The sequence below is a fragment of the Lygodium microphyllum genome, chromosome 16, assembly GCF_053477565.2.
Source record: "Lygodium microphyllum isolate KBCC chromosome 16, Lygodium_microphyllum_v1.1.10, whole genome shotgun sequence".
Taxonomy (NCBI): Eukaryota; Viridiplantae; Streptophyta; class Polypodiopsida; order Schizaeales; family Lygodiaceae; genus Lygodium; species Lygodium microphyllum.
The window spans coordinates 6,154,534-6,177,454 of NC_141150.1; the positions used below are offsets into that span (position 1 = coordinate 6,154,534).

Consider the following 22,921-nt stretch of genomic DNA (forward strand, 5'->3'; position numbering starts at 1 on the left):
CCAAGGGCTAAAGCCTCCTCCCGTAGCATATACTGTCCTCTTGCTTCATCGCGAAGGGCGTCTCAACCTGAGACAATGCACTCTTGCAATTTCTGGCTGTGCTACCTGCAGAGATCTGCTCCCAAAACAGAAAATGAAAGCAATACTGCTCCTCTTACCAGAACACTGCGAGTTTGGCTTGCTTTCTTGAGGTCCTTACCATGAACAAGGCTCTGATACCATGTCAAAATTGTGGGAGAGAAGGAAGGAGTCTCACTTGTAGCTTTCTTGCTTGCACAATGGGGGAATACACACAGAGGTGGAGGCTGAAAACAGTTTTTCTCTTCTTAGTTGTGTAAGCCAAAAATAACTCTAATACAAAGAAATAGAAGAACCCTATATATGGGTCTCAAAACAAACTCAACTAACTAAGGTGGCATACTAACTGAGCCACGAACTAGAGTAGATAAGGATAGCTATCATGTAGCTATTATTCATGGGCGGTGTACCAACTGCATCTACAACTGACAAGTCGATGACATAAATGCACAACGGTCACCCTGGCATATCAAGAGTGGAGCTCGATATCTCAACACCCTAAACTCTAGATGCTGAAATATTTTAGTAGTAAACTCTATTGGCTAAAAGTTTTCAGCCCTTTGTGTCTTTGTAGGCTGATCATAATCAGTCAGAAACTCTGTTGGCTGAAAGTTTTCAACCCTCTGTGTCTCTATAGGCTGATCATAATCAGTCGGAAACTCTGTTTGCTGAATTTCTTCAGCTCTCAACACTTTTTGCTAAGTTAGCTCAGCCTCTGACTCTATCTGTGACACAAAATCTGAAATTTCATGAAACATGTCCAGGGACCACACTGATACATTATTGAGACAACTCTACATATCAGCTTTCAGCATATTTTCCATCTCTGTCATCGTATCTGCACAAACCATACTATCATACATCCCATCTATATGCTCATCATCCTCTAAAATACTTGCATTTTTCAAATCTTTCTCCTTCCTGCATATGTACTGCCTGGGAGCTCTAGGCAACTTAGAAATCTTCTGATAACTCATCGAACTATTTGCTAAAATTCCAACAAAATTGGAGGAGAAAACACTGCTGCCAAGAGGCGAGAACTCCAATTTCCTCTGCTTTGTACCACCATCGTCTCGCGGAACAGTGGTACCTAATGAAAACCCGAATCCCTCATAGTACGCAAAGGTGCATCTCAAAGATCAGTATCCCTATTTCTAGCATGATTTACACACACAGTCATAAACTGGACTGCTCTCATACCATTTTTACTGCGAATCCGTGCATAAGCAGATCCATCATCCATTACTTTCGTCTCCATGTGCATCTCTGTGATGAATGGCTGTCCTAGGATTATGGGGTAAGAGCATGAATCTTGCACAAAGAAATGGAAATCCTCCTCTACATCTCCAATAGAAATCCTGACACTGGGACATGTAGCATACAAATCACCTGTAGTGTTGTTGGCAGCTCTCATATGCCACCCATGCTCTGCATCCATAGGCCATCTATTACTTTTATAAACTCTAGGAACTATGAGATTAATCTCTGAACCATGATCCACCAAAGCAACATAAGGCACCTGTTTCTCTCCAATTTTTACCTTTATTTCCGTAGTTGCCCTAGCCCAATGACTCCGCGAAAAGTGACTGCGCGGTACTAAGATAGGCTCATCAATTTTAGCATAATGCATATGTTGAACCCTCGTCTCTGTCTGCGAAAAAACAGAAGCATTCTCGACCATAACCTCATCCTCATCCTCATCCAACTCCCCAATCAAAACTCCCTGTGTATCAGTAGTAGGCAATGTATATCTTTTCCTCTTCAAGACTTCTTGGAATTGATCTTGAAACTCTCTTTTCGAGATGCCCAAAACCTCACAAATAGTAAAAGTCACCTCACTGCCAAGTATCTTATCATTAAAGATTTTCTTCATGTCTGTAGATGTCTCAATATCGGACATTAATCTAAATCCTGGTTGCTTTCTCTGTCTAGGTTCCTGCCTCTTTTCTTTCTTTTGAGCATCTTCCATTTGTCGTTTTGGTCCTAGTCTCGAAGACGGCCCTGTAGTAGGTGGAGTAACAAACTCATCCCCTTTAGTCTTTTTAGCTGCATTTGGATTCTCTTCATCTCTCTTACACTTCTCCTCAACAAGTACATCTTCTCCCTCGGACTTAGCCAAGTAGGCATAAATAGTGTACCTGTCAACAGGTGAATCCCAACCTGTCTCAGATCTGATGCTAGAACCTGCACTAGTCAAAGCAGTCTGCTGGATTTTCCCCTTATTTGCCGTCTCTATAGCATAGGTCCATAATGCTGACTGACTCTCTGAACCTTTCTCAATCTGGACTCCATATGCAGAAGCATCTCCTCTAGCTGCCACATAAGAAGTACGTGCAGCCATATCATCTACTAATTTCTTCATTCCGCCTTTCCCAAAATTGGTAGCAAGCGGAGCTTCTATTTTAGTCAACCAGATCTTGCCATCTTGTCCCCAAAATACCAAATTCTTCCTCCTTGCATCTTGAAAAGATTCGCAATCCCTGCAATGCTGATGGTCCGTACTATCACACCAAATACATCTTCGATCTCTCCTAGGTGCACTAGGAGCACTCCTAGGTGCACTAGAAGAAATAGTAGGCGTGGTCGAGGCAAACTGCTCTTTTAATTTCCCCACCAATTCTGCTTTAATTGACTCCAGTTTCAAATCCGTTATGCCTTTGATTATGTCATCAAGAGAGGAAGGAACCAAAGGAGTGGATGATTTTGGAGCAGAAGGAGCTGGCATCGGTCTTGGAACAGGAGGAACAGGAGATTAGAAATAGTAGGCACTGGCATAGGCCAAGTAACTAGCTGAGGAAGAGAAGAAATGACAGGGGTAGAAATAGACATAGGAGCAGGAGACGACGTCGGTGTCATAAATACATTCTGTAGGTGGGTCTTCCATATCCGCCTCTTGGTCAAAGTCGAGACCGCATCCTGGGCATCTTGCCAATCTGTTTTAAGATCCATAGGCTTCGTGCAATCCTCAAGAAGCTCTCCTAATTCTTCCTGAAGATCAGGATCTGCAGCTTGCAAGAAAAGCTCAACTTTCTCAATATCCAATGCTCTTTGTTCAATGGCATCAAGCTGACTATAACTCTCTTCAAATTCTCATATCAATTCTGAAGCAGCTAGACCTTTGTAGACCTTTGTTTGGCATGTAGACCCACTCTTGGAATGACCACCGTGTAGCCATCCCAAAGTCCTCAAGAAAATACTCCTCTTTCAAGGCCTTCTTAAAATCTTGCCAATGCAAATTTTGAAGGAAAAGATCAGTCACTTTTACCCTCAAGGCGGGTGTGACAAGGCGAATAAAATATTTACTCATAAGTCCTGTTGGTACTCAAAAAATCCCATCTTAATCTCATACGTCTTCAAATAAGCCGATACATTATGACCATCAAATAGCTTCTTTTCATTTTCAACTGCTTCAATTGCCTTAGTCGCGCTAATTGCATTCTCTTGCTCCGAATATAGTTGCCTTTGCTGAGACAACTATTATTGATGTAACTGCTGCTGCTGCTGCATATACAATTGTGTCTGCTGATTTTGAAGTTTCATATATATAGACATATTCTGCAAAATATGTTTTAAATCATTTGTAGAAGTACTTGAAGCAGAAGTCGATGATGGAGTCGAAGTAGAGGACAAAGCAGGAATCGTAGAAGGGGCTGAAATTGATGCTGAAGTATCTCCCATCCTGAAATTTTTTTAAATGCGACACTTTCACGTCGGGTTCACCAAAGATGTGGAAGGGTTTTCGAAAGTAAAGTCGCATCCACAAAGAACCTTGACAAATTTAAAGATAGAAGATCAATCATGTGAATAAGCAAGATGAGAAAATGATGCCAAGTAACAATTGTATTACCGCCAAGATGTTTACAAAATATAAGATGAATTCTGATGTAATTAGTCCACTGGTTTTAGGCCACTCGATTTAATTCTGTAGCATTTGTAGATCCTTCTGCTATAATGATCATATGGATCTTTGAAGCTCCTTCTTGCATGTCAGCGTGAGGAAAAAAACACAGGCGAGCTTCTCTTGGCGAAATAAAGACAAGTATTCGTTCTAGCATGAGAGGACGATACAGGTTTACTAATACAAGTTGGTTTATTTTGCCCTTTTTGTCTTTCTTTAACGGCTGAGAACTCCAAGATTCAGTCAGAGCTGCCCAATGTTGACCACCATAGCTAGGCTCTTGCTTCAGATGCATCATAAATCTGAACTCCTTTACATGCTTGCCAGAGACCAGCAAGAATTTGTAAGCATAGCTACAGATGGCGTATGACTTACAAATATGGCCATGCAACTGACCCAGAAGTTCATGGATTCAAATTGCCCTTTATTGTCTGTCCAATGTTGAAAATCAACCCTGAAAGTACGATGTGGCAGCTGGATTTTTCCTTCACTCTTATGCAAGTAGAGAGTTTTGTCAACTAAAATAGCTAAGTGTATTTCTTCGCTGCCATAGTTCTGGGTGAACATAAGCAGCATTGGTTGTCACTGCTATGTCCAGGGTTGGCCTCAACTATGAGCAAACTTCTAGAGCATTGTGCAGTGGATCAGAACATGACAAAACTGTGAGAGCTTCTCCGTGGTAGATTTTTCAAGCGCCTATGCACTACGACAAGCCAATAGATTTGGTGTAAGACCCAATGCTCTTAATTCCCGCACTGAATGTTGTGTCGGCTTTGTTTTCTACTCACCAACAACCCCAAGAACAGGGACAAGGCTGACATGGATAAGGCCAAATTTCTTTGCTTTCTTATAACTCTTTGTACCCGGAACACCCTTGAACACCAAAAATTTTTCACTTGTGAGGACAATGAATCCCACTAGCATGAAAACTGGATGCACGTTGAAGACAAGATCATTACTGTCTGCTAGCTGTGTGTTGTGTGCGATTATCCAGAGGCCACCTCCAAATCGAAGGACCCATGCAAGGAGGAAGACGGAGCATGCCAATCCCAAGCAATGGGCAAGGATCAGCAAGGTGTGAGAAGAAGGAGAAGAAGAAGACAACGACGACCTTGACGAGCTTGTGGTGTGAAGATTGTTGGTCGACGAGCTTTTGGTGTGAAGATTGTTGGTCCTTTGGATATGAGCTCTGATTTTGCATTGATCACCGCTTTGGAGGATGTAGTCCTCACAATCGTCAAGAACAGAATTTTCCTAGAAGACCAGATCTTTTTTTTTTCCTTCCTCGTTTTCTTTTTCTTCACCATCTGCTCCTTTTTCAACGACTTCTCCCCCTATTGTTGCCAACACAATGTCTGAAAATAGACCTCATCTACATCAAAACTCCCTCCAAAAAGCAAAGATCAGCACCAAAGAAAAAAAATAACTTGCAACCCCTTAAAGGAAGCCCAGAAAGCTAAGTTCCAAAGGAGCACTTGGAAATAGTGTAAGAAAAGCGCACATCGGCACCTGACTATCTAAGAAAGCTTAACAATTCTCCTCTTAATCCTCCATATCTATCTGTGTGTCACCACCATCTTTGACTGAATTGTCCAACAACAAATACCCTCTTGCAGCTTGCTCAGCAAACATTGCTATGGAATCAAAAACCATTGGAATATTTTCTCTGAGCTTGTTAAGGGTTTCCTCTTCGCGGCCCTGCACTGCCATTCGATGCCTATTCTTGTCATCCTCAACAGTGGCTCTGGATCTGTCAACCTCATGTTTCTTACCTAGTAGGGCCACTTTCAATTTCGAGTCAGTCCGAGCAGCCTTGTTAGTTTCATCTTCACTCTCCACATATTTTCTTTCCAACTTCTTCAGGAGGACTGTCTTGCGATCAAGGTCTCTTGCAGATCTTTCAGCCTCTTTCTTGAGGTCCAACTCTAATGACTGTTCAGTTTCAAGAGAGTGCACCACTATTGAGAAGTTATGAATACTATCAACAACACTCTCCTGCATGTCAAGATTATTAAGCGTGCTATGCCAAGTTTCAAGTAGAACACAAACTTGGCTTTTCTTAGTAGCATCGTCCTCATTTGGCTTTCGTCCTTTTGGTCCATTATGGCATAGCACAGACCATTCCTGTAAAGTCCCAATATATTCCTTCTAACTTTCAATCCATCACTGAAAGTAATGTTGCCACTTCTCAAGTTCATGTTCTAATTCGATCGTCGCCTTCCTGTGCGCTTCACTAGCTTCATTTCCTACCACTGAGTTTTCAAGTGTCTGCCTCTCCAAGGCAACATCTCATTGAGCCCTATGACATTCCAACATCTCCTTCCACATAACAGTTAACTTGGAGCCTTGGACATCCATATGCTCATTGGCATCTTTTGCAAACCTTATTGTCACAATGGCTTTCATTTGAAATGAATCATGTTAATGTGCTGTCTCCTGTTCATCATTATGTTGCCCACCTCCATGGGTCTGTAGGTGTGCTTTTGGGTGAACATCAAATCATCTACTAAACAGTGAGGTTTGATCTCCAACCCATGCAAAACAAAATGCAAACACAATGACTAAGTATGCACAAAGTAACAAATGTCACACACACAAACTTTTTGGTGGATTCCACACCTCGGATGCGCAGTAGCACGACAACGTAGCCCCAATACTGACCTCCCCTTTCAGGAAAAAAATATCTTTGAAAGGCCGCAATGAAAAAGTCAATCATAGTTATGGTTCGAGCTTCTAGGCTCTAATACCATTGGTCCTTTCAAAGTCATATTAAAGAACATCATCAAATGTCCTTCATCTTGAATTTGACAGTTAAACATTAACTTTGGAATTCATTGATATGAAGTTTTGCATCTTCCTCTGCTAACCCATTAAAAATGGGTAGAGAAAACCCTAAGGCTTGCAAGTCTGGCATTCCTGCTAGGATTGCAATGGGTTGAGCCATGGTAACAACCAGATTCCCTAAAGGAGTTTGAACTATCGGAACTATTATTCCACTTGAAGTGGACGAACTAATTGGAAGAGGGAAAGTACTGGAACTTCCTCCTCCTAATGGATTATGCATCGAGCTAGGGTTACTAAGACTCCACCCTTGTAAAGATATCACACCACTCCTTTTCAAGGAATATCTTCTAATAATTTTGGTCCATCCTCTAGCCCTTTGGGCTCTATCTTGGTTCTAAAGTTTGATTTGATGGTCTTTTGAATCTAACTCAGTGCCTTTTGGCATACACTAATAAATTGGTCTCTATTGACCAAGATTCAAAAATTGCCACTTATTAGTGGCTCCCGGCAAATGCACCACCTATCAAGACCTAATACGGGCCTGACATTGACTTTAAGGCACTAGCCAAGTCCCACTACTCACTTAAAACCACCCCACATGCCTTGCTAGGAGTGTCTAAGACTTTGCATTTGTACCATTTTTCGTAGTCCAACGAATAATTCTTTCTCTACTTCTCAATACGAGTCCTTAAACATGCTTGTGTTATACACTATGTAGCATGGGAATGGCAAATGCACACCAAAAACCCCAAAAACTGCATATTTTTCCTAAATTCACCTAGTATCGAGTTTTGAATGTTTCGCATATAATTATTACACGTCTAATTTTTTATGATTCTTTCAATGACTGATCAAATAGAGGACTCCAAATCAAATCCAAGCATTACTAATCATTTCAAATAATAATTCATTCATAAAATGGTAAAATCTACTTTTTCTCATAAAATCGCTCATTATGATGTGCATTTTTCAACATTGGAAGCCCATTGATGCTCTTCCACGGCCATTCACAATCTGTCCAACTTAGATTCACGTGTCTTTCCACTTCTACATCATTGTTTGACAAAAAATTCCATCTCATCGAATCCCCCTCTCTTTTACATTTATCCATAAAAACAATCACAAAAGGAGAGAGGAGAGAGGAGAGAGAAAGACTAAAATGAGATGTTGCTGAATATGCATCAAATTTAGTCAATCATGAAGTGATGAGAAGTGAGAAAATGGTGGAGATCACAGCTAAGAGCAATCCTCATGAGGTTGGTGTAGTAAAAATTGATTATTTTAATCATGGAACTGGTGCTAAAAAAATCCCCCCGGGTTTTCTTTTTCATGCCTCTTCATATCATAAGCTTGTTTTAAGCTTTAAGCTTGAATTTCAAAAAACTGGTTCACTTTTTCTTGTTCACACTCTGATAGAAGTGGGTTTTTCAATTTTGAGGGGGCAAACATGCTCGAATTTTAAATCTGTCTAAGATGTCTAGATTTGTGACGTCAAAATCTATAAACTTGGCCATTGTGACACACTTTCCCGCTTTCGAATCATGTAGTTGCTTCATAACGAGAAACCTTGCAGGGATCAAATGGGGGGTCAAATGGACTCCAATTGACGAACTGAGACTTGCATCAGGTTCATGGCATCGAACTCCATCTAGGAAAGCTCTAGCTCATTGATCTGCAATCATTTCATTGTGCATGAAAATTTGGTCTTTTTATAGCCTTGCGGTCTCTTTTTCGCTTCAAAATTTAAAATCCACTCTCACCATAAACATTGGGAGATCCCTATAAGGAGAAGGGCATTTAGTTCTCTTCTTTGGGATCAACACTAGGTCATCACAATCTTAGTATTCCTCTTGGATTAATACCAGCGTGTCAGGGTCTCTAATCTCTTCCCTTTCCACCTCTAATGGTGTGGAAGAGTCACTAGTTCCCTAGCATTTACTTTCTATCAACTCACAAAGTGATTTAGGGAGTCCAACACTATACAATAGGGAATCTACCCCATCACTGACTAATGGTACTTTAGCAAGTCTATTCTCATCTACCACAACTTTTCTAGAACTTAGGATAGGTCCTGATAGAACCTTCCTTGCTAACAATGGTTTTCCATACACATAGACATCATCCAATGCTTTATAGATATTAGCGATTATGCTATGGTATCCAATTATGTTAGGCACTAGCATTGGATGTATTCTCGGATCATAGTAATGTATTATTGTGTGTTTAACCATTGTTATCACAGTCTTTTCATCTAGAAAGTCATCATGATTAATGGATGACTATGCACTCTTAGCCTCACTTTTGCTTTCTAATGTCTTCTCTAACTCCAATGGCCTATTAATCTCAAAAGTCACTCCAAGACTGCTTCCCCATAGTGGCCCAAACTTGAACATGGTATCACTTTCGAGGCAAATGATAAAATAGTCTAACCAAAGATTCCACTAAACCATTTAGGATGGAGAAAGTATCTTTTGGGTTATGGGGATTTCTTGGATTAATCATCGTCTTGATGACCAAATTTTTAATTAGTCTAAATTTAATATCCACTACTTCAAGATAGCTCCTAATTAAAAACTAAGAAAAATAATGGGTCCCTTATAGCCAAGATTCAAAAATTTCCACTTATTAGGAGCTCTTGGTAGATATACCACTTGTTGTCGGAACCTAAAACAGGTCCGACACTAGCTCTAAGGCACTAGCAAGGCCTCTACTATGCACTTAAGATCACCCCACACAACCTTGTGGCCCAAAGCATCTAAGGAATATACTTTCCTAACCTCGAATATAGAACTTTGCATTTGTAAGATTTTGTAGTCCAAAAAATAATTCTTCCCCACACTCCTCAGAGGGAGTCCCTAAACATATTGGTGTTATATACCACGTAAGCACATACAAAGCGATTACCCTCAGCTGATCACCCCGGCTCCACTACAGCTCTCCTACACCTTTGGGATTGGCCCCAAGATGTGCCATGAACACATAGAACACATTCAAAACAAGCTCCACTCTTTTAATTAATCTATCTAGGAGGTAATAGATAGTTCTTATAGAATATTTCCCAAGAAATTGAATCTCCAACGATACATCTTAGGGTACCTTCCACTCTCAATGTAGATCATTGCTCATACAAACAGTTGCTATGCATCTAGGATGATACCATATGGTACGTGCAATGCAATTATGTATGACTACCATGCTCAAACAAGTTTATTCATTAATAATCAGCATTGTGAAAGTACAAAAAAAATTCTTTTCATGCTCTTCTTTTAATCCAAGACTGCTACGTTGCTTAGGGCTAGTACTGAGCATTCTCATGCTACTAGACCCTTTTAATTTTTGTAACGTGTCCAAGCATGTTTTTAGTGGTCCATCAAGAGACAGGTCTAAGTGACATCGCCCAGCACTCCCATGGAATGTCACATGGTCTTTCACCTAGGGTTTCCCGAGTCCGCCTCGCAACTGAACGTTCATGGCCAACCCCACTAGGATCAACTTGAAATTTGAGTCTCTAGTGGTCAAGGTCTCTTGACACCATTCTAGCGTCGTGTCTTAGACATCCTACTTTACACAAAGATACCCAAACTGAAGTAGACCCATGCCGCACTTGGTTCAAAGAGAATGAGAAACGAGAGGGATGCGTTGCTCAACCTCTCTACCTGTAGGGTATAGTCCCATTCCGGTCCCCTAAAACAGCATGAATTGAGTTCTACCCTTAGGTTCTAGCCTAACAATACCTAAAGGTTAAATGGCGGTAAAACCTTGTGAGAAGCCTCCTAGTTCTCTGGGACCACTCTGACCCGTCGGGGTTCCACCTATCTACTTCTCTCAATGGACATTCTTTAATTATCTAATTAGGTCCTATCACATTTATGTATGATATTTAAAATTAGCTTCCTTAATTAAGCCTTTTAGGGAACATGGTTCATTCCCGTAATTTACGGCACAAGCATGAATACAGAGCAAGCAATCCTTTGACACACAAGTTCAAACAAATTTCTTAACTTATCTTCATGTTAATCTTTGTCTCTTGCCCATACATGAGAACTTACATATCCCTTCTGCCCAGCAAAAGTACCGGGTCCAAATCACATGGCACCATAATTTCCATCCATTATCTAGAATAGGATCTTCCAACACCATAGATGTTGGGCTCATGGTAGTCTTCAACTCCATTCTAGACTAGGCAAGAGGTGTCCAGAGCTCCACCTGACCCCAAGTGACCTAGGAGTGAGACACGACTTTCATGGTTGGCCTTTTCACCACTCGACCTTCAGCCCATGAGTCGAGCAGTGCCCTCTCGGCTTGAAATGTGGTGTGACCTTGGAGATGATCTGTTGAGATATCGAGCTCCACTCGTGATATGCCAGGGTGACCGTTGTGCATTTATGTCACTGACTTGTTAGTTGCAGATGCGGTTGGTACACCGCCCATGAATAGTAGCTAGATGACAGCTATCCTTATCTACTCTAGTTCGTGGCTCAGTTAGTATGCCACCTTAGTTAGTTGTCTTTGGTTTGAGACACATATATAGGGTTCTTCTATTTCTTTGTATGAGACTTTTTTTTTGCTTACACAACTAAGAAGAGGAAAACTGTTTTTCAGCCTCCACCTTTGTGTGTATTCCCCCATTGTGCAAGCAAGAAAGCTACAAGTGAGACTCCTTCCTTCTCTCCCACAATCTTGACATGGTATCAGAGCCTTTTTCGTGGTAAGGAGCTCAAGAAAGCAAGACAAGTTCGCGGTGTTTTGGTAAGAGGATCAGTGTTGCTTCCATTTTTCTGTTTTGGGAGCAAGTCTCTGCAGGTAGCACAGCCGGAAAGTGCAAGAGTGCATTGTCTCAGGTTGAGACGCCCTTTGCAGTGAAGAAAGAGGGCAGTATATGCTGCAGGAAAGGGCTTTAGGCCTTGGTGACCCTGTTTTTTTTATTTGAGGCCATTTCGGGGCTTGTTTTGGAGGCGGAAGTTTTCTGCACGCACTCAGGAAAAGGCTCTGTTTTATGCTGTGTGACCATTGTTCTATAGGTCGATGAAAAGTTACCACAGAAATCGCATCGTATGCTTGTGTGCAGAGACATTGGGAGTTACTGATGCCAGGAGGCATATTCCACGGTGGATTCCATGCCACGGTGGATTCCGTGAGGTTATATGGTGGATTCCGTAAACTTTGATGACCGGGGCTCATACACAAAGAGGATTCTTTGTGCGAGAAGTTGATGGGGACGCCTGTCCTTTTCGGGCGTTTCATTAATTTAGTGTGTCCATGGGTGATTCCATAGTGGGCGATTCCACAAAATGCATATTAAATTAATAAACGTTTATGAGTTTAGAGTGTGCACTCGTAATAAATTAAGGTTAGGATTTATTTCTAACCAGTTGATTTATTTATGTAGCTGAAGACTACTAGGTATTCACTTTTGTCGGTTTAATTGTATTATTTTACTAACGATTGTGAATACTTCAGTTGATATGTAGAGATAGCAGCAGTGGCGAAGGAAAGCATTGGAGTCTAGCGAGTATTGGACCTATGGATTATATTTTGATAGGCACCATGCCTATATTTTGTTATGTCTATTGAGGCATCGATTATTTATTATTATTTTGATAGGCGCCATGCCTATATTTTGTTATGTCTATTGAGGCATCGATTATTTATTATTATTTGGTATGCGCATATGCGCACGGATATGTTATTTCTATTTGGGACATTGTGTTGGGCGTGCCAGACTCTATGGGCACCGTCCATTAGCTTTATTTCCTATTTTTGTAAAAGCAAACTCAAAAGCTAAAAGCTTGTCATATTTTTGTAAATTGGGCTATTATTGAGCATGAAGAAGGATATATACATAAAATACATGCTTTGTGAAGCGCTCGCACAAGGCATGGGGGGGAGATTGAACCCAATTGGTCTCTTGCTCTTGTCGTTCATGCTTTTTACATTGTAATTTGTGCAAAAAGGTAGAGTTCATTGTTCTTGGGGACCTTCCGGGATTCACTATGTGAGCATACAGCAACCGATCTGCGCATCAGTGGTATCAGAGCGGAGCTGAGATCAAGAGCTTCCAATCGCTACCCATTTTGAGCGAAGGCGGAGCTTCTGGAACGATCGGGCTCCACGGTCAATCTTGTCGCGAACCGTCGATACAGGCAGACTTCTGGCGATCAAGAACCCCTGTTTCTGTCATCAGATCGCTAAGGACCAGGCTGTATAGGCGGAGGACCATGCATTCATCTCCATCATCAAGTCGTCAAACAGAGAGAGATAAGCTTATAACCTCCATATCTAATTTCTTCAAAAGCTTAGTATTTAAGCTTAAAAGCTTAAGGAAGCTTCATAAGCTTCAAAAACTGTCATCGAGGTGTAAGAGGAGGTCCGATTTTTCCGCGTGGCAGAAAAAACGGCCCCCCCCCCAACAACTGCACCGTTTTTTATCCATAAAGCCCCCCTTTCAAGCTTAAGCTATTAAGCTTAATTCCTTAATCTTAATCAAGTCAGACAAGACAAGCAAGTCAGCAACTCCAGGTCCTGCACTCCAGAAATCAAGTTCTACAAGTCAACTGTGATGAAGTTCTGCAAGTTCACTAAGTGGGCTAAGTTCTGCAAGTCTGCAACTCTGAAAGTCACATAAGTCTGCAACTCTGCAAGTCAGACTAGTCAACTAGAGTCAGAACTGACTTGTGCTTAAAACTCCTTGAAGGGTTGTTCCTGCGCAGAAACTCCGAACTGCAAAGTTGTTCGTTGGAAGGTATTCTACCCATATGCAGGTTTGCTGAAGTATTTTCAGCATATGAAGAAGGAAAAATCACAGATTTTATGAAGATTGAGAAAGAAATACCCAAAAACACATAAGCCTTGTAACCCCGAATTTGAGCTACACTCATCCCGCTAACCTGATTTTGAGTGAGAAAGGTCTTTTGAGTTTTACAGGATGACGGAACCACATATGGATGATCTTATGGCTGAAGACGACCTACCTGAGCCTACGATGGAGCAAAAGCTGGACCTAATCATGATGCAATTGGAAGAAGAACGAAGGGCTAGGCAAGCATTGCAAGCGCAATTGGCAAAATTACAAAGAGCATCTACCGACAAAGAAGAATCTCAAGCTGAAGATTTAATTCGACGTACCGTCGACGCCACTCTTGAAGCTCAAACCATTCGCAAGGAATCAAAGATAAGTAAACGAAGTTTCAAATTTCGTACTTTCAATGGCATATGAGAAGGAAAGACTGTTCTAGCATTCATTAGCCAGTTTGATGACTATTTCCATGAGGAAACTTATCCAGAAAAAGATAAAATCAAGTGTGTTACTAATCATTTGGTAGACAGAGCATCACTTTGGTGGATTGTAGTACGCAAGAGCATAGAATATCCTGCTACTTGGGAAGATTTCAAGAAGAAGTTCATGCAGAATTTCCTTCCACCGCAATTTCATGAGAAGGCTATCAAGCAATGGGATCTACTTCAACAAGAGGATCGTGAGCCTATACCACAGTATACAGAGCGTTTTTGGAATGCACTTGGAGGCTATCATTATTTTGTCACTTTTATTGATGACTATAGCAGAAAAGTTTGGGTGTATTTTATGAAAAAGAAAAGTGAAGTTTTTGGGCATTTCAAAACTCTTAAAGCTATGGTTGAAAAAGAAACAGGCCTGCAAATAAAATGCCTAAGGTCAGATGGAGGGGGAGAGTACCTCTCAAATGAGTTTGCAAGGTTCCTGCAGGAGCATGGCATAAAGCAGCAATATTCATGCAGTCATACCCCACAACAAAATGGAATTGCAGAAAGGAAAAACAGGCATATTGGAGAGGTATCTCGTGCCATGCTCAATGAAAAAGACTTGCCAGATTTTTACTGGGATGAAGCAGTTGTTACAGCAGTCTACATAATGAACTGGACTCCCACTGCAGCAATACATGGGATGACTCCAGAGGAGAGGTATACTGGTAGGAAACCAGATATTTCTCATTTGAAAATTTTTGGTTGCATTGCCTATGTACATGTGCCAGATGAGTTGAGATCCAAGTTGGATCCAAAAGCTGAGAAGTGCATCTTTATTGGTTACTCTCTGCAGCAAAAAGGGTATAGATGCTATAACCCTTCTACTCGTAAGTTTACAGTGAGTAGAGATGTTGTTTTTGATGAGATGAGTAGCTGGTATAAACCAGTAAATGTGATTGATGATGTAGATGCACAAAATGGTAATGTTGCACAGAATTCACAGCAGTAGTCACAAAATATTAGTGGACCTGGAGCGTCCTTTAACAGTGGTTCACATTCTTTGCCATGGACAGGCAGATTGAGATCAGGAGAATCTTCTCAAAGCAATGCAGATAGTGGTATGCAGGTATCACGAAAAGAAAAAGAGAAGGTAGATCAGCCCATGTTTGATGTGAATACAAGTCACTCTTATGTGGATGGTGAATCGAGTGGCTCAGAACAGAGCATTTGATGCCAGGAGGCATATTCCACGGTGGATTCCGTGAGGTTTTACGGTGGATTCCGTAAACTTTGATGACCGGGGCTTATACACAAAGAGGATTCTTTGTGCGAGAAGTTGATGGGGACGCCTGTCCTTTTCGGGCGTTTCATTAATTTAGTGTGTACGTGGGTGATTCCATAGCGGGTGATTCCACAAAATGCATATTAAATTAATAAACGTTTATGAGTTTAGAGTGCGCACTCGTAACAAATTAAGGTTAGGATTTATTTCTAACCAGTTGATTTATTTATGTAGCTGAAGACTGCTAGGTATTCACTTTTGTCGGTTTAATTGTATTATTTTACTAACGATTGTGAATGCTTGAGTTGATGTGTAGAGATAGCAGCAGTGGCGGAGGAAAGCATTGGAGTTTAGCGAGTATTCGACCTATGGACTATATTTTGATAGGCGCTACGCCTATATTTTGTTATGTCTATTGAGACATTGATTATTGATTATTATTTTGTATGGGCCTATGCGCACGGATATGTTATTTCTATTTGGACATTGAGATTGGGCGTGCCAGACTCTATGGGCACCGTCCATTAGCTTTATTTCCTGTTTTTGTAGAAAGCAAACTCAAAAAGCTAAAAGCTTGTCATATTTTTGTAAATTGGGCTATTATTGAGCATGAAGATTGAAATATACATAAAATACATGCTTTCTGAAGCGCTCACACAAGGCATGGGGGAGATTGAACCCAATTTGTCTCTTGCCTCTTGTCGTGCATGCTTGTACATGGTTTTTTGTGCAAAAAGGTAGAGTTCATTGTTCTTGGGGACCTTCCGGGATTCACTACGTGAGCATACTGCGTCCGATCTGCACACCAGCATTGATGATGAGTTGGGTATTCCTTCTATTGTTACACCTGGAGTAAGGAAGACCAGGGATGTTTTGAGAGCACCTGGGAGTGAACCTATTTTGCACAGGTCTACGAGAGCTAGGTATCCTGTGGATAGGCTGAAATATGATGGATTTACAACCATTCACTATGCATATATGGTCAAAGTGATACAGGAACCAGAACCCACTTCTTTTGAGCAAGCCATGGGAAAAGAAAAATGGGAGAAAGCCATGGATAAAGAAATGGATGCCTTGGAAGCAAATGCTACATGGGAGTTAGTACCTTTGCCTAAAGGCAAGAATGCAATTGGCTGTAAGTGGGTTTATAAGGTGAAGCACAATGCAGATGGTTCTGTGAACAGATACAAGGCAAGATTAGTAGTCAAGGGGTATGCACAAACATATGGCATTGATTATGAAGAAACATTTAGTCCGGTTTCAAGGATGGCAACCGTAAGAGCAGTCATTGCTATGGCTGCATCAAAGGAATGGTCTTTACATCAGATGGATGTAAAGAATGCCTTCTTGCATGGTGATTTGCAAGAAGAGGTATATATGGAGCAGCCACCAGGTTATGTGCATGTTGTTCATCCTGAGTTTGTTTACAGGTTGAAGAAAGCATTGTATGGCTTGAAGCAAGCACCTAGAGCATGGTCTTATAAGATAGGACATTATCTTGTCACTATTGGCTTTCAGATTTCCAAGGCAGATTTCTCACTTTATGTGAGAAAAACAGAGAAAGGTATTATGCTGCTTATCATTTATGTTGATGATTTGATTATCACAGGTGATAGTAATGAAGATATCCTTCATGCGAAAATGCTATTGAAGCAGAAGTTTGAGATGAAGGATTTGGGAGAGCTACGTTATTTCTTGGGCATTGAGGTGATTAGATCACCAAGTGGGATACAGCTCTTGCAGAGGCAGTATGGATTGGACATGCTGTCCAAATATGGGATGACAGGCTGTAAGCCTATTTCAATTCCTTTGGAGCAGAATGTGAATCTGAGCGCAGATGCAGGTGAGCTTCTAGAAGACCCTACTATGTACAGGCGCATAGTAGGAAGCTTGATTTATATGACTATTACCAGGCCAGATTTGAGCTATGTTGTTGGATTGGTAAGTTAGTTTATGCAGGCTCCAAGGAAGCCGCATTTGGATGCAGCTAGACGCATACTCAGGTATGTGAAGTCCACATTGCAGTATGGACTATTTTATGAGACTGGGGTTCAGATATAGTTGCATGGATACACTGATGCTGATTGGGCTGGTAGCATTTCTGATAGACGATCTACTAGTGGATATGTGTTCTCTTTTGGGAGTGCTGCAGTCACTTGGAGCAGCAAGAAATAGCCTACAGTTGCCTTGTCAAGCACAGAGGCTGAGTACAGGGGTGCAGCAATGGCTGCATGTGAGGTAGCTTGGTTGCATAAGCTACTTTATGATATGCATCAGTCTACAGATGGACCAGTTGTCATTTATTGTGACAACATGAGTAGTATACACTTGGCAAATAACCCAGTCTATCATGCTAGAACAAAGCACATTGAAGTGCATTATCACTATGTGCGGGAGAGGGTTTTACTAGGTCTTATTGATCTAGTTTATGTCAGCACAAAGGATCAGGTAGCTGACATATTCACGAAGGCATTGGGCGCAGAGAAGCTGTGCAAGTTCAGAGACCTGCTTGGTGTGTAGGAATTGGGATTGAGCTCGAGGGGGAGTGTTGAGATATCGAGCTCCACTTGTGATATGCCAGGGTGACCGTTGTGCATTTATGTCACCGACTTGTCAGTTGTTGCAGATGCGGTTGGTACACCGCCCATGAATAATAGCTAGATGGTAGCTATCCTTATCTACTCTAGTTCGTGGCTCAGTTAGTATGCCACATTAGTTAGTTGTCTTTGGTTTGAGACCCATATATAGGGTTCTTCTATTTCTTTGTATGAGACTTTTTTTTGCTTACACAACTAAGAAGAGGAAAACTGTTTTTCAGCCTCCACCTTTGTGTGTATTCCCCCATTGTGCAAGCAAGAAAGCTACAAGTGAGACTCCTTCCTTCTCTCCCACAATCTTGACATGATCCACCCGCGCAAAAATATCATTTCCTTAATTAATTCAATTAAGAATCAAACACAATCAAGGCAATCAGCCCTAATATCATTTTCCAAGAAAACATTCCTTTATCCCCATGGCAACTTGTCATCATAGACCCCTACCATGAATTTTCCAACAATCACAACCACTTGGAATAATCATCCAAGCCACAATCCAACAATTAGTTCAGTGTAAAAGCAATTAGGATGTTATTTGATCAACCAACATGATACTCTTTTCCAAAAATTGCAAGAACTAGCATGATAACCCTTCCATCATATATTCGCTCTCCCCCTTGGGATCTAAGAAATTATATGCAAAATTTACTTAACACTTCGACTAAGACACATGCCAAGGTCTCATACAACTATGCAAGAATGTAAATTCTATTGAGCACTTACATTGATCAACAACTCGACCTTTTTCCCAACAATTTTAGCAGTATTGGTTTGTACTTGGTCCTAGGGTCTCCTAATTCCTTGAGTTCTTCCCTTTCCTTTGAGGCCTGGAGATGTTGTTTGCATCTAGCCCAACCCCGAATAGGGTTGATAAACATAGTCACTATTGGACGGATATCAAGGCATCATAGTTTCAATCCTAATGATTGTTGTTTGTACGAGCTATGCACAACTTCAAGATCCCAATGAACTTATAGTTCATGATGTTAGCAAGACTTTAATACAATATCAATTTGTGTACCATCGATGTATGTTCCATATAATCTTTCCCATGCATGCACCGTCTATGTGCATAACTCTTAAGTAACCTTATATGCTCTTTATGCTATGAATGACTTTGTCACATAGCACTGGGATGCAATGATTGTATTTGGATACAAGGGTTTGTGTGAACCACAATGTGTCATATGCATAAATCTATGCAAGGTCATCTATGGTTACGAAAAGGATTATCCTAAAATCCCCTACAAGTTCATTAACTATTGAAAAATAATTTCGGGTTACTTATTTAAATGAACTCATGCACATGCCAAGGTGATATAGCCTGTCTCAATGAATAGTGGAGATGGCAATTAGTACCTGGATATTAGAATATGAATTTTCCATACCCGTCGTTGTAGTTGTATTTGGAGAAATTCCCTAGGATGCGGGATTACCCTTGGTGCGTGTCTCTATCCATTTTGGGGCCATACTTTCAGCTTATAAATCTCTCTCTCTCTCTCTCTCTCTCTCTCTCTCTCTCTCTCTCTCTCTCTCTCATCGGAGAGATAGTGTGCTACGGGCAACTTCCTTCTATCACGAGGGGAGGGGGATAAGCTCACGGAGACAAGGATAAGGGTAATCGTGTGTGGTCATCCTCTAAGGAGGGGAAGGGGAGAAGAACCTTCTCTCTCTCTCTCTCTCTCTCTCTCTCTCTCTCTCTCTCTCTCTCTCTCTCTCTCTCTCTCTCTCTCTCTCTCAACGTGTGGAGCCCTTTTAAGGCCTCCCATGCCCCTTGCGATGAGGGGGGGTTTATATAATGGAAGGGTGGTTATTACGAGGGGGGGGGGGGAACGTGGAGTGATGCATGGTGTCGAGGAGTCTAGGCCTCCCAGCCAGTTCTATGGACTGGGCATGCTAGCCTCATTGACATCACCTCTACTGGCATCGTCTACTCCTTCTTCACATCATCACCTGTGTCACCTCTCCCTCATAGTTATCGTCACGTCATCCTCCACTTCCTCTTCTTTCCCCCTACATCATTGTCGATGGTGCCATTATCCTTTCCTTCCCCCTACCACTTGTTGACAATGATAGGGGGGAGGGATTTTAAAAAAATTGATTATCTTTAAAATTAGGGGGGTTATGGGCCGCGATAGGGAATATTACAATTTTAGACAAAAATGTACCCTACATGCCATGCATAATAAAATATTAGAAATCAATGTACTTTACACACTTAACAACCCCCTTCTCCCTATCATTTAACGTTATGGATTCTTTGGTAGATTTAACACGTATTTTTCACGTATTTTTCTTTTAAAAAAGTAATAAAAACCCACTTTAACATAGATATAGGATTGAACTGAGGCTAAAACTTATGCTTTAGCTCTATCATACATTCACAAACATAAATCCTATTTTTCCTTCATTTTCAGATGCCAAAAACTTATTTTTTTTCTTTTTTAATTATTTAAAAAGTTATTGATATTTACTAATTTATTGGTTTAGATTGTTTGATCTTACTAAGAATTATTTCCTTACCATGTTTCAACCCATAAGAACACTATACACACGACAAAAACCCAAAAACACATCGGCTAGTCTCGAGTTTTGTGTGTTTAGCATAGAATCATTATATGACTGATTTTTCTTGATTACTTCAACATGGTTGATAAATCAGAACATTGGCAACCAAATACAATCATTTCCAATCAAAATTTATCATAAAACAATGATATCTATGACTTACTCATAAAATCGTGCATTATGATGTACTTATTTTGCAATTGGAGGCCAATTGATGCTTTTCAATAGCCGTTGATGATCCATCCAACCTTGATTTATGTCCTTTGCACTCCCGCATCATCACATGACTGAAATCTTTCATCTTGGCCCACCCCTTCTCCCATACATTAATCCATGAGAACACACAACAAGAGGAGAGAGGAGAGAGAAATACTAAAATCAGATCTCTTCATTCCATGCATCAATTTATGATCTATTTATCATGATAGAGGGTGAAAGAATTCTTCATCTTGCTGCCTTGAGCATTCCTTGCAACTCTACCGGTCAAAAAATGTAAATTTTTAATCATTTTGGGGGCATTAAAAAAATGGCACCCCCTCCCCCCATGTTTCATAAAATTGTGACTCTTCATTTCTTAAGCTTAAACTAACATTTAGCTTTTAAACACAAAAACTAGTTCAAGTTGACCATATTCACACTTTGCTGATTGAATGGTTTTTTTGTGAAGAACGAGCTCTAATTCAAGATCAACCTAGACAATCGGCTTTGTGACGTCGAAATCTATAAAGCTGGCCACCATCATGAACTTTTTGGCTCCCAAATCACATAACTGCTTTATAATGCCAAACCTTGCGTGGATTAAATGGGGGGGTCAAACAGACTCCAATCGACAAATCGAGACTTGCATTGGGTTCTTGGCATCAAACTCCATCTAGAAATACTCCAACTCTGTCAAGATTGTGGGAGAGAAGGAAGGAGTCTCGCTTGAAGCTTTCTTGCTTGCACAATGGGGGAAGACACACAAGGGTGGAGGCTGAAAACAGTTTTCCTCTTCTTAGTTGTGTAAGCCAAAAGAACTCAAGTACAAAGAAATAGAAGAACCCTATATATGGGTCTCAAACCAAACTCAACTAACTAAGGCGGCATACTAACTGAGCCACGAACTAGAGTAGATAAGGATAGCTATCATGTAGCTATTATTCATGGGCGGTGTACCAACCGTGTCTGCAACTGACAAGTCAGTGACATAAATACACAACGGTCACCCTGGCGTATCACGAGTGGAGCTCGATATCTCAACACTCCCCCTCGAGCTCAATCCCAATTCCTGCACACCAAGCAGGTCTCTGAACTTGCGCAGCTTCTCTGCGCCCAATGCCTTCGTGAATATGTCAGCTACCTGATCCTCTGTGCTGACATAAACTAGATCAATAAGACCTAGTAAAACCCTCTCTCGCACATAGTGATAATGCACCTCAATGTGCTTTGTTCTAGCATGATAGACTGGGTTATTTGCCAGGTGTATACTACTCATGTTGTCACAATAAATGACAACTGGTCCATCTGTAGACTGATGCATATCATAAAGTAGCTTATGCAACCAAGCTACCTCACATGCAGCCATTGCTGCACCCCTGTACTCAGCCTCTGTGCTCGACAATGAACTGTAGGCTGTTTCTTGCTGCTCCAAGTGACTGCAGCACTCCCAAAAGAGAACACATATCCACTAGTAGATCGTCTATCAGAAATACTACCAGCCCAATCAGCATCAGTGTATCCATGCAACTGTATCTGAACCCCAGTCTCATAAAATAGTCCATACTGCAATGTGGACTTCACGTACCTGAGTATGCGTCTAGCCGCATCCAAATGTGGTTTCCTTGGAGCCTGCATAAACTCACTTACCAATCCAACAGCATAGCTCAAATCTGGCCTGGTAATAGTCATATAAATCAAACTTCCTACTATTCGTCTGTACATAGTAGGGTCTTCTAGAAGCTCACCTGCATCTGTGCTCAGCTTCACATTTTGCTCCAAAGGAACTGAAATAGACTTACAGCTTGTCATCCCATATTTGGACAGCATGTCCAATCCATACTGCCTCTGCAAGAGCTGTATCCCACTTGGTGCTCTAATCACCTCAATGCCCAAGAAATAACGCAGCTCTCCCAAATCCTTCATCTCAAACTTCTGCTTCAATAGCATTTTCACATGAAGGATATCTTCATCACTGTCACCTGTCATAATCAAATCATCAACATAAATGACAAGTAGCATAATACCTTTCTCTGTTTTTCTCACATAAAGTGAGAAATATGCCTTGGAAATCTGAAAGCCAATAGTGACAAGATACTGTCCTATCTTGTCAGACCATGTTCTAGGTGCTTGCTTCAAGCCATACAATGCTTTCTTCAACCTGTAAACAAACTCAGGATGAACAGCATGCACATAACCTGGTGGCTACTCCATATAGACCTCTTCTTGCAAATCACCATGCAAGAAGGCATTCTTTACATCCATCTGATGTAAAGACCATCCCTTTGATGCAGCCAT

The 22,921-nt window shown here is 41.0% G+C and overlaps 1 protein-coding gene across 1 annotated transcript; it reads right to left on the minus strand.

Moving 5' to 3' along the window:
* Nucleotides 1–5,518: 5,518 nt before the first annotated feature.
* On the minus strand, nucleotides 5,519–5,977 carry LOC148022494 (protein ROLLING AND ERECT LEAF 2-like). The gene has a single exon (XM_087696550.1). The coding sequence runs from the start codon at nucleotides 5,975–5,977 to the stop codon at nucleotides 5,519–5,521; it is 459 nt and encodes a 152-aa protein (XP_087552676.1).
* Between the last annotated feature and the right edge of the window lie 16,944 nt (nucleotides 5,978–22,921).

Coding starts and splice junctions, on each gene's coding strand:
- LOC148022494 (XM_087696550.1), bottom strand. CDS start 5,977: ATGCAGGAGAGTGTTGTTGATAGTATTCATAACTTCTCAATAGTGGTG.